General features: G+C 42.6%; 2 protein-coding genes and 1 long non-coding RNA gene across 3 annotated transcripts; 2 read left to right on the top strand and 1 right to left on the bottom strand.

The window, feature by feature from the left end:
- The first annotated feature begins 2437 nt into the window (after window positions 1-2437).
- On the top strand, window positions 2438-5563 carry LOC135678733 (cytochrome P450 734A6-like). Its single transcript, XM_065191849.1, has 5 exons — window positions 2438-2912; window positions 3785-4008; window positions 4124-4356; window positions 4437-4812; window positions 4915-5563. The coding sequence occupies exons 1-5, from the start codon at window positions 2630-2632 to the stop codon at window positions 5377-5379; spliced, it is 1581 nt and encodes a 526-aa protein (XP_065047921.1). The 5' UTR covers window positions 2438-2629; the 3' UTR covers window positions 5380-5563.
- A 1476-nt stretch (window positions 5564-7039) lies between these two features.
- On the bottom strand, window positions 7040-8453 carry LOC135679926 (uncharacterized). The gene is made up of 2 exons (XR_010515368.1): window positions 7916-8453; window positions 7040-7336 (listed from the first exon to the last, which is right to left on the bottom strand). It is a non-coding gene; the product is annotated as an uncharacterized LOC135679926 (long non-coding RNA).
- A 132-nt stretch (window positions 8454-8585) lies between these two features.
- On the top strand, window positions 8586-12711 carry LOC135680149 (uncharacterized). Its single transcript, XM_065194136.1, has 6 exons — window positions 8586-8589; window positions 8990-9265; window positions 9378-9451; window positions 9580-9630; window positions 12253-12333; window positions 12421-12711. The coding sequence occupies exons 1-5, from the start codon at window positions 8586-8588 to the stop codon at window positions 12268-12270; spliced, it is 423 nt and encodes a 140-aa protein (XP_065050208.1). The 3' UTR covers window positions 12271-12333; window positions 12421-12711.
- The last annotated feature ends 131 nt before the right edge of the window (window positions 12712-12842 follow it).

Here is a 12842-nt window from a genome sequence, read left to right as displayed (position 1 = left end):
TGCAACAACAACCTTACAAGGCAACGAGACAACGTCGGGGACCCTTGTCATTATCACTATTAATTATTCCCAAACAAAAATTTTTGCTTCTGGAATAATCCTAAAACTTGTATATGAATGAGAGAAGGCATTACATGGATTCGTAAGAGGGTCGGGCCATGGATACTTCGCTTTCATATAGAAATAATCTCACTTCTTGGGCAGTATCTGTTTGAGGACTAGGGATAATTAAACTGGTTGGTAGAGAACGAACCCATCAAACATGTTCGAGATGAGTAGTGCGCCTGCGGGTCACGTCGGAAAGGTTTCTGGTGGTGGTGATAAGACAGGTGACATCACCCACCACTCGGTCCGGGAAGTAATAATACTGAGGCTGTCCTCTTGCCCCAAGAGCGGGGCCCATTAATCAACCACTCGGGCCCCACCCTCTTTTGTACGTGGGCCGCAATTTGGTCGGGGTGGTTGCTCGCACCGCGTGCAAATTCCAAGCAGCGAAAGCTCCAAGGGCCCCCCGGCGACCCTGCACCTCATCGTCGTCTGTTTTGAGATTCCAAATACATATCCATTAATGAAAATATTAAAGGATGCATATTTGCATGGCGTGGAATGCTCCACCTTAGACGGTGTTTTGGTTTCTTGTTCTTTCCTTCCTTCTTTATATTTATCGTGGACGATGGCTATTGTTTGTTGCTCTGCATGTGTCCTTATGTAAGCGCATCCTTCCAAGATCAACCCCAGGTTTAACCGATGTCCTTCCTCTGGGCCCTTTGAGCCGACGACTGAAGGCCCCTCTCTGTCTAATTTAATCTGTTCATCCATTTCAAGTTCGCTTCTTGATGTCTGAATTGCCTACTCCGACACACAGCATTTAGCTGTACTCCATACTACATAATATAGAAAAGACCCGTCGTGGGTCTCACCATGCTCCTCCTCTGTCTTCTCTGAAGGTCCTTAATAATTCCAAGAAGCCGAGACATGACCACAAAGTCCTGCGTTGCATGGAGTATCTAAATCCTTGAGTAGCTCGTCATGGTTTATATCACTTCAAGTTTCCCTACATACCACCTGGAAGAATAAGAATAATACCTCGGTAACCTTGTGGTATTTCCATGTGATGGTTTCCTAGGACAACACGACTGCTGACTCTTTGTGATGCTTCGGTGTATCTTAAATCTTGGCAAACTTCTTCCGTTTCATCCCTTCCAAGTTGCCACTTTCTTCTTCAGCTACTTGCCGTCTGGGAAAGCACCATCTTAGCATTCTTGGTGTATGCATGAGACGGTTTGACAAGAAAACTTGCGTGAGTGAACAAACTGAGAGGCGACGAGACCGGTTTGGACGTCAGCTTATGGAGAGCTTCTACTGTTTGCAAGTGAAACTGGATTCTGGAGTGATTTGGTTGTCAATTCTGTGTTGAGTCAGGACAGTCGAGTTGCTAGGCGCTGTAACAAATGCCATCAGGAGAAACAAATCTAAGTTTCGTCGAGTCTTGTAGCTGGAGATGCTGTGAGGAAAGGATAGGTCCCTTGGCTCTGCTTTCAACCCAGTTGACATTAGACCTCCTCCTACAAACCGCTCTTGTGATACTAGTCCGTTAGGTGCAGCTATAGGTAGCGGGAATTCCATGCCCCCGATGGTGCCTTAGACTCACCCTAATATCAAACCAATAGACACGAGCCACAGTAGCTCCTCCTGGGTTACGTCAATCGCGCCACAACTGTTGTGATACTAGTCCAGCACATTTGCATGTCACGTACTTGTGAGTGGTTGCAATCAGCAAGTGTCTCAGAGTCACATGAAACATCGGATCCTATATTGATTGGCAGCAAACGAGGGAGAAAAAAGCTTCGCGCGCATCTACAGCTTCTTTCTTTTTGAACTTGGTTATTTCAGAATCACCTTCTCATATGTTCCACAACGAACATGTTTCGAACGATAGAAGGAGCGGAGGAGGCTAGGTGCTATGTGCATGCCTAGGGTGTCGAAGAAGTAGCATGAGAGCAATCATTTAGGAGACGACGTGGCAAAGCAATAACCATGGACAGTCCAGAACTCGTGTTCTAGTTTCTGGCATGGGAAAAGCTCTCTTGGTTCGGCCCACCGTTCCCTGCGGAGGGCATATGCTATTTTCCCAGAGTGAAATAAATGCGACAACCTGAGAGAGTGTGACCCGTCAAATGATGGGCTGGCATTCATTCAGCAACCGTAACAAGGTGGCTGGCTGGCTGGCTATCTTATTCTACTTCTCATTTTCCATGTCGCATGGTCGGGAAGCCGATGAGGGACTGTCCGGAGCCCAATTAAATAATAATCACCACACCGATTATCTTATTCTACTTCACCCTTACAGCCCAACGCCAACGCCCCGCCTGCCCTGCCTACCCTTACTGCAGCTAGCTCGATCTCAATATATATAACCCAGGAGTCGGCTCCTGTCACTTTCTCCGTCTCAAACATTTCTTTCTCTTACTAGTTATATTTTGATCCCACCCATTCAGGTATATACAGCTTGGTTGAGACAAGAAGAAGGGTACGACAGTGGAGAAGACTGGCTTCTGTTTCGGTTTCCACTATGCATATATATAGGAGGTAGAGGAAGAAGAATAAGAACAAGAAGGATACAGGGACGATGGGGGATGCAGTGACATGGTTTTTGTCTCTGGTTTCCTCGGGGTTGTGCATGTTCATGGTGCTGAAGCTTTTGGATTATTTATGGTGGAGGCCAAAGAGACTGGAGCATCACTTCGCGAGTCAAGGCATAAGGGGACCCCCTTACCGCTTTTTTGTAGGTTGTGTCAAAGAGATGGTTGGCTTGATGTTGGAGGCCTCTTCCAAGCCAATGGTGCCTCAAACCTCTCATAATATTCTCCCAAGAGTTCTCTCCTTCTACCACCACTGGAAGAAGATCTATGGTACTCCCTCCCTCCTTCCTCCTCGCATATCTTTCTCCGTCTCGATTTTGTTGGTGTTGATCGGAGAGTTTGAGATTTCTTTTTCTTTGTTTTGTTTGTTTTGGCTTTCCCCCTTGCTCCACTCTAATTTTCCTGTTCTTAACTCCTTTGAATATTGTCCTGTGCTTTATATCTTAGATCGCTTGGTCTGCGCTCGATGGCAGCAACTCCCTTCTTAGTTTGCTTTATATTGTCCCGTGTTTTAACGCATGTTTCTAATCCTTTTTGGTGTTCTATGGTCAGAGTATTGTTCTTGAGGTAGTGTGTAAATTGCATGCATCATTTTGAACTGTTTTCTCAGTAAGATTTTCCTTTCTATGGTCAATTGTTCCGTCGTGTTTGCAATGCATACACGCTTCTGTTCTTATCGAGTCCAGATATGCTTTTTGTTTCCTTTTCGGAATTGAATTGTACCACTACTTTATGATTACTTATTTGTTTTTCCCTTTTACCCTTGAACGTGATTGATGAAATGCATCTCATTCATCGAGATCTAACGAATCATCAAAAGAAAGGGAAAAAACAAAAAGGATCACTCTCTCTCTCTCTCTCTCTCTCTCTCTCTCTCTCTCTCTCTCTCTCTCTCTGTATTTGTATTGTATGTGCATACAGAAGAAATACGAGGCTTGTAGTCGTTTGTTGTTACACTCCATTTCCATGTCCCACTTACATAACCTGCTCTGCTTTGTTACCTTGTCTTATGATTGGCCTTTGCTTCTGCTCTTAAAATTCCTAAGACCAATGCAGCACCGAGTGCAAGTGTACACGTCTCATTTCTTGAAGGATTGGTTGTTCTACGTCACAAAATGTGGTGGCAAATATCTCTTTCGTAGGTTCTACGTTCCTGTTGTGGTTTGGGCCGACGGCTCGCATCACCATCGCCGACCCGGACCTGATCCGAGAGATATTCTCGACGCGGGCGGAGTTCTTCGATCGCTACGAATCCCACCCCCTGGTCCGGCAGCTCGAAGGCGAGGGATTGGTGAACCTTAGAGGAAAGAAATGGGCTCAGCACAGGAAGATCCTTTCTCCAGCATTTCACATGGAGAATATCAAAGTAGGTGCCTTTTCTTCACGTCTTGTTCCAAAAATTTTCGGTATAGGAACTTGTTTCGTTCGTTGGAATAGCAATTGCTGATTCGTTCTTCGTCTTTGGCCGTGATTGGAATCAGTTGCTGATACCATTGATCGGGAAGACGGTACAGGGAATGGTGGAGAAATTGCCAGCCTCCGGCGAGGTAGAAATAGACGTCTCCGAATGGTTCCAGGAGGTAACCGAGTATGCGATCACGAGGACGGCATTGGGTAGTAGTTACGATGATGGCAAGGCCGTCTTCCAATTGCAGACCAAGCAGATGGTCTTTGCAGCCGAAGCATTTCGCAAGGTTTTCATCCCTGGTTACAGGTAGGTCGTCTTTCCCGATCGTCCGACAATTTACTCCCGTTCGATCGATTGAATCCCGCTTTAATTAACACATCACCTAGATTCTTACCCACGAAGAAGAACACGATGTCGTGGAAACTAGACAAGGAGATCAGGAGGGGTCTCATCGCGCTGATCCGGCGACGAAAAGAGAGCTCGGCTGACGAGAAGCCTGGCGGCCGATGCGAGAAGGACCTTTTACGGCTGATGATCAACGCGAGCGCGTCATCGCCGGGGGGTATCACCGCAGGCGACATGGTGGAGGAGTGCAAGACGTTCTTCTTCGCCGGGAAGCAGACCACGTCGAACCTCCTGACGTGGGCGACGGTGCTGCTCGCCATGCACCCGGAGTGGCAGGAGCGCGCGCGAGCGGAGGTCCTCAAGGTGTGCGGCTCACGTGACATCCCCACTCGCGACCACCTGGCCGAGCTCAAGACGGTACCGTACCGCGCCTCCCCCCTCCCCCTGACCGTCCCTCACATTCTCCTCTCCGTTCTTCCTATCATCATTCCTTTTTCTCTTTCCCCAAAAATATCGCAGCTCGGTCTCATACTCAACGAGACGTTGCGGTTGTACCCGCCGGCAGTGGCGACCATACGGCGCGCGAAAGCTGACGTGGAGCTCGGCGACTACCGGATACCACGCGGCACCGACTTGCTCATCCCAATCATCGCCATCCACCACGATGAGAGACTGTGGGGCCCGGACGTCGCCCGGTTCGATCCGGGTCGGTTCGCGGAGGGGGTGAGCCGGGCGGCCCTGCGTCCGACCGCATTCATACCCTTTGGGCTTGGAGCTCGGACGTGCGTCGGCCAGAACCTGGCCCTGCTCGTGGCCAGGCTCACCCTCGCCATCATCCTCCAACGCTCCTCCTTCCGCCTCTCTCCGGCCTACGTTCACGCGCCGACCGTTCTGATGCTCTTGTATCCGCAATACGGTGCACCCATCCTCTTCCGCGCCCTCCCATCACAGCCGTCCCTTCAATCTTGCCACAATATCTCGTGATGGGTCCTACTACGAAAGATATTTACTTCACTGTACTTAGTTTCCTTAATGTCTCAAGCAGGAATTTAGTGGAAAATATATATTAGAAAAAGGCTTTTCGGCGCCACCCCAACTCATATTCCACCACTAAGGACGTGTACAAGTTAATACCTATGTTACACTTGACAGCGCACCTTATTATTGACGCGACACATCTCTTTGTGCTTATGTTCGACTTGGATTGGTGTCTATTCATCCCAACCTGCACTCTCTCTCTCTCCAGCCGCTGTCACGTTTAAGCGATAGCTTCCACATGATCCAAAAAAGCAAGTTCTATCTGACACACCACCATGCATCTATCTCTGTCATTCACCTTTATGGATGTCAGGGTTTCCAAGTAACGCGCATACGTGAAATGAACAGCATCGGTCAACAAAAGTTTGAGGACTTCCCAAGATCGCTCTCACTTGGTGAAAAGTCCCTTCGAGAGCGCGTGAAAATGTTCCCTGCTCTTCAATATCTGGATTTGGGTTAATTGAAAGTAGACATTCTTTGTATTTATTTATCTTATATAATTAAGAACTAAAATTTTATTCATAAATATGGAACCATATTGATTTTGCATCAATTTTTTTGGTTTATTTTCAGGTTGTTAATCTTTGAAATTTCTCTCTTGATTTCAAAGTTTCGTATCCCCAACAAAATAGGTATGCTGTTTTATCCTTTGACCATACACCGATGAAGGGTGACTTTGCTGCTTATGCAAATTGATTCTAAAACATATACCAATCTCACAATCTTCCTATAATAATCAAGTCAAGAAAAATTCTCTAATTTGTTTCTTAGAAGTCGCACACGAAAGCGGCTAATTATACATTATTAGTTAGTTATTTTAGCATTTCAATTTTTATACTTTAATAAGTTACAATTGCATCACTATAGTAACAAAAGTGAAACATCTAAATCCATTTGTCTTAATCCATTAATTTTATTAATAAAATTATAAAATAAAAAATAATCCATTAATTTTATTAATAAAATTATAAAATAAAAAATAATAATAATATTTTTAATACTTTGATTAATCATGATGGATGGGGGACACAGGTAACTGTTATGGATGAAAAGAGTGATGACGAGAGATAAGAATCGCTCTGCATCTATGTTTGATTCTTTCATCACTCGATAATTATACCGATGCCGACGTAAATATAAAGCGACACCTCTCGACAACTATATTGGTGTCGACACAGATGCAAAACAATCTTCATCCCTCGCACGATCTTCGATGGAGCCATCGTCCGTCAGAAGAAAAAAAAATCTAAAAAAAAATCTAAATATTCTACTTTTATAATTATAGAGATGCAAACATAGAATCAAAATACGTGTGCACTAAACGTCCCTTCAGCTCCTCAATTGCAATTTAAAGTTTGACCGGATGGCAGTAACGCTGAGATATATGTTTACAAACAAAAGTGATGGACTGACGAGCTGAGCAAACCGTCACCAACCCTGTAATCCAGTCACAAGGCAAGTACATATCCAATTCGAAACTAAAGGTGGCCAATAATTCAGATAAGAAGCTTCAAATGAAAGAAGAGTTTATACTCAATTGCTGCTAAGCTTGCAATACTCAATTGCTACCAAACTATATAAGAACATTTGAATGATAACGAGAAAAGAAAACAAAATGGGGTTCTGTATTCCTCTAAAGTATTTACAAAGTAAGTTCCACAAGAACTAAATCCTCATTAGTTGAAGGGTGTCCAATACGTGGAATTTATTCAGAGGATTCTGTATAGGAAGCAAACTAATGACTAATCTTCTTCTTCTTCTGAAGGATGGAACATATCCTAATCTTTCAAGTCTTCTTTAGTTTACTTGGAAGCCACCAAATCGTCTGCCTAATTTTCTTTGTCCGATTTCCAGGGATCACACATCCGAATAGCAGCAGTCCTCGCCGTTCATATTCTCGATTCTGCCAAAAAAGAATCATCTTCGTTCACCACAGCAACTTCACTAAGTAAAAAGAACGTAAACGTTTGTTCACCAAACCAAGAAAAATGTCTCAAGGTAGGTATAGTCACCCCATCTCTGTTCTATCAAGCAGATTGTGATGTGAGGGAGACCCATTACAACAAAAAGATACAGTGGGGGTGAATTGAATGAAACGTTTTTCAATCAAAGTTGACAGGGTAAAGAAATCTGCATTCACATCATGACGTCAAGATGAGACTGCAAATCTATACAGTAAGATCAATATCTTCTATGGAAAGTTAAATTTCTATCCTCATCTAAAATGCGGAAAATAAAGAGGGAAAAACAAAGGGTCGCCGAAGCACGCAAAGAAAAATTACATCTTTCACACGTAATCGGAAAATAACAGCACCAAAAGAACAAAATTTTCTCAGAGGCCAAGATCTATGCCTTCTTCTTTTCGTTGGAAACCCAGAATGGAAGAGCATCGGAAACAGATAAGTACTGAACAAGAGGGGAAACCCCTCTCGTCGTCAAACCAGAAGACAAAAGGAGAGGAAGGATCGGAGAGGATAGGTACCGTGGGCGGAGAAGAACCAGAGGATGATGGCGCAGAGGACGACTACGACGGGGATAACGTGCACGGCGTTCTCGGAAAGCCTCGCCCGCTGCACCAGCTTCTTACTGATGTCGGAGTGGGGGTCGTACGAGGGAAGGCCATCCGGCTCCAGTAACGATCTCCGAGCCGCCGGCGGTAGGAGGTGCTCGTCCGACATCCTCGTAGCGCTCGATGATCGGAACATCTTGGTAACAGACACAGACTTCTGTTGGGGGAAGGAAAAGAAGACCCCCCCTATCCTCCTCCCTCCGAGAGATGGCTCCGAGGAGATCAGGAAGGTCTTTGACGCGCGACGATAAGGGATTCGGCGAGAGACGGGTTGGACTAGTTTTGCCCCTTTCCGCTCGATGAACTTCTTTGACAGCTTAATCGACGCGTGAAACAGTGACTACGGCCTGTAAAACACCTGAGGTGCGGGGCCCTTTTTCGGTGGGTCCCCTGTATTGTTAAGAGGTACGACTTGATCTAGAAATGCTCATTTGCCAACATAAGTGTAGAAAGCATTGCCGGTCTCTTGGGAATCAAACTACGCCCCAACCTTTGCCCCAACTTTGTGTCTATCCGCACTGTATAACTATCAGAATATATTCTGGTAAGCGTATTCTCTTATAATTAACAATGGTAATAGCCTATGGGTAAAGGTGGTCAAAGGTAAATATGATTTTGTGGACTCGTAGAATATTTACAATTGTGATAATACTAGTTGGTATTAAAAATTATTTTTAAATACTCTTATAAAAGTTATTGGTGATGATTTTATAAAATTTATTGGTGATGATATTTCTATCTACCTTATGAATAATCCTTGATTTCACATGTTTAGTTCAAGTGTATAATAATTATAGGTTATTTATCTCTAACATCGTTTACTTGGTTGTGAGTTTAATCTTGACTTATAATAAAACTAAATTACCTAATAACAATATACTGGATTTAATGGTTAAACTAAATTCTCTTAATCCAATTTTGCCGTCCCGTAGAGTACCGGCCACCTTTAATAATACTGACAACAATAATATAAGAAATAAGAATTAGGCTTTAATGAAACGGCGGCGACCAACGGACGCGAACTGGCAACCTCATTCGTCTCTCTTAACCCAATCCTACGCAACCGAACAGATCGGAAACACAGGAAGGCAGATAGAAGCCAGCAGCAAGGAGACGATGCGGACGGAGGAGGGTATGCGTCGCCCAGGCCGGGCGATCCGTTCTCTGGAATTCACAAGCTTCCGCGGCTGTCCCCGCCCTCCGCTGCCGCCTCCTTCTCGCTGCTGCATATGACCGCAACTCCTCTCTACTCTTCCGTGTCCGGTAGGTTTCCCTTTTCCTCCATCCGATCTCTTCTTTCCCTTAGGGTTTCTGCGAACTTCCAAGCTAATTCTTCGTTTGGCGGTTGGTTTCTTTTCACCCCTCTCGGCCTCAGGTGATGGATCGTTGAAGAAGAGGGTGGTGGATGTGATGCCGAACGCCACTGGACTCGAGCGCGAGGAGCTCGAGGTTGGGATTTTTAGTTGTCCGTGTTATTGTTTGATAGAATCTCTCTCTCTCTCTCTCTCTCTCTCTCTCTCTCCAAAAGAGGGTTCAGCATGCGCTGACCTTGTATACTATTGACTGATTTGATTCAGGGGAAGAAGCGTTTCGATATGGATGCTCCGGCGGGTCCTTTTGGCACTAAGGTCAGCAGTCCTAATTCTGAAATGCCGATTTTGTGATTACAATATCGAACATTAGGTGCATTATGGAGTTGTAAGGTTGGTAAAAAGTGTCCTAGGAGTTCTTTGAGATGTAATTTTCTAGGATGTTAGGCTTACATTTGTAGATTTACATGGTCGGTTTGAAAATAAGGCTTAACATACATATATGATACGGTCAGGCTGTAGATTGAGTAAAAACTAGTATAAATTCGAACATACAGGTTTGCCATTGATGTCCAGGAGGACCTTCTATACATAGGGAATCAATTTGTGTGATCTTTCAGAAGAAAAATAGACGCATTGTATGATCGCTTTGACTAATTCATTTTCCTTTTCTTCTCACATTTCTCTTTCCTTTGTCCAGGACATTAATTACCTCTATCAAACTATCGGCACTTCCTTTTGTTACATCTCTAGAAACCTCAACAAGACAACACATGTCTTGGCTAATCTTGCCAGAACTAGATCTTCTAGCTTTAGTTGGGGCTGTGATTTCCCCGCCAATTTTTGTATTGATCCTGATATATACTTTTATTTGCTTATACTGGTTTGATTTTGTCTTCCCTTAAAAAAAGTAAATAAATTATCAACTAAGTCTAATTTAGCCCCAGCTGCTGAAAATTAGGTGAAGATTTAGCCAATTCTGTATTTTGAAACATTGTAATGCCATTAACTTTCCTGAAGTGAAAAATGTTAATTTCACTTGTTAGAAAGAAAGCAATACATTGAAGCTTCTATTTTTGTTCAAAGATTATAATTCAAAATCTAAAGCATTTTAATTATTCAAACAGAAATTAGTAATTGGGACAACAGATATATTTCAAACGTAATAGTTCTTCATTGTAAACTATAATTTCAGTGATAATCATGCACAAAATTGTTCTACATTGTTTACTTAGTGAAGACTACATTGTTTTCTCAAAATAATAAAGCATTTTTGTTGGATTTTAAAGTTCAATTAACATCATAATTAATATTTTGAAATGGTAGTTTCATTTTGGTTGCATACCGTAATTTGCTGATGTAGAGCCAAAAAATCTGTTATCACATGCCGGTCTCAAGTGTTCAAGGTTAGATGTCAATTGTCATCTGGAGGCTGCATTGAGAACATTTGGTGAAGAATAACATAAAATACCAAGAATGAGAACATTGAGAATGAAAACTAGTTATTTGTCAAAGTAGCTGATTTATTCAGGTTTGAAGCATTAGGATTATGGACCTTACTCTGTACATGAGTGCAAACCTCATGGTTCTTTTCTGTGTTGTTCTTGTGTTTCTTGGGTGAGGAGAAAGGGTTGGTGATGCAAAATGTTCCTTTGGTGCTGTTTGGCCTTTTTATATATCAAACGTATTAGTTCTTTTTATCAGGTTGTGATCTCCATATATGTTATATTCTGGCAGAAGGTGGCATTCTTATTATGAGTGGCTGGTCCTTGAACCACCTCTTATGGCCTCTTCAGAGATATTGGGAGGCCCCACCTTGGCTGGCCTTAGACGAAGGCATGTTGTATGAATTTTCTATTTTCTAGTTATGTTTGTCTATTATTATTTTCATATTGATTGTAGAGCTATACCTTGGACAAATATTAGATTTAAGAAGTCATTAAGCCATTAATACTGTGGTTTAGAGAGTTCTCTATTTGTCTTTGAATAAGATCTTGTTAAGCCCTGGTACTATCAAACTCCTCGCATACCAAGTAAATTCCACCCTGCATAAACCACTACTTTAGAAGTCCATTTTACAATAATTGCATATCATTTTTAATTCATAAACCTCAAGAAATGTAAATTACAAAAATCAACTAGCTACCAAGCAAACCATCCAGTTGCTCATTCATATATAGCTCCATTCCACATCCCAACTCAGGTCTCTTATAAATCCTTAACCATAGATGAAAACAATGTAATGAGCACAAATGCCCAGTAGGGAAAGGGACGAAATCAATGATAAGCCAATAACAATATGGTTGATACATCAATATTATTCTTAGAAATTAATTATATGCTATAGGAGATAATCAATATACAAGCTATGTATATCATGTAATAGTACCAAATAATATCATCATAGTCTTATAGTCATGTATTATTAGATATATACATCATCAATGGCATGCACTCTTCCAACAACAACAGATGGAGAGGAATTATATTCGATAGCTGACGGAGTGATGTTTCACTCCTGAGCCAGAGATTGGACAACTGTCACAACTCGATGATTCGCTAGCAGCCACTACATTGGCCTTCATCAGATCATATAAGTCATGGGCTCATCATGCAACGACATCTAGTACACTAATTATTATAGTCTGCTTGTCTTATCACATCATAAATTTCTTTTTTGTCTATTTGTAGGAAGCACCTGCTGTTAATTAGTCCTACGATAACAAGAGAATAATTGGCTGTCCTGGTGGTGAAGGTGGTAACTTGTTAGGAGCAAGATTAACTACTACCCACTGTTACCCTTTTTGCTTTTCCTGCTGTCTGATCCTCGACTCCTCTTTCCTAGGATGAATTAACAATAAGTCTGCTTGATTAGTCTGGCTTCTGTGAAAGAACATGATGTTCATGTCTATTCATAAGTTTCTGTTATTGCTTTTGCAGAAGACGAGCATGATGTAGTATCGTTTTGGCTCGAGAAGGACAAGCCACATGAATGCCCTGTGTGCTCTCAGTACTTTTGTGGTAAATATGTTCCTCTCAAGAACATTTGAAATTAAGTTCAGAGGCTTTGGGATTGTTTTTAAACTTCATTTTACACTCTTGCTGCAGCTGGAGGTGATAGATAGGTGGAGGAGGGGACCCGGATGGCCATGATGATGATCACTAGGAGGTTGGAGCTGACTTCCTAAAAGAATAAAAACGATGAGATTTAGTTTGAAGTACATTTGTAGCTACAATCAACTTTTAGGTGGCTGTTCTACTCGATTTTCTTCAGAAAAAGAATGCTATGATGTTGCCTGCCATCGAGATTTACATGGCCCGGTGATTGTTTATTTTAACATTTAGAATATCGATGTTTTCAGCTCATCAATAATAATAGATGGTCACGTTTTACTGTTTTTTCATTCTCAATCAAATCGATGTAGATCCATTTTTGTCAGTCCATGCTATATTTTCATGAGCATCGATACTGTTTAATAAACTAAAACCCAGCGCTCCAACCCTTAACCTTTTTATCTCGATTCCCCATC

This window comes from Musa acuminata, chromosome BXJ1-7 (genome assembly GCF_036884655.1).
Source record: "Musa acuminata AAA Group cultivar baxijiao chromosome BXJ1-7, Cavendish_Baxijiao_AAA, whole genome shotgun sequence".
Classification (NCBI taxonomy): Eukaryota; Viridiplantae; Streptophyta; class Magnoliopsida; order Zingiberales; family Musaceae; genus Musa; species Musa acuminata.
The sequence above is the reverse complement of the archived record's forward strand: the minus strand, read 5'-3'. Positions and strand labels throughout refer to the sequence as shown.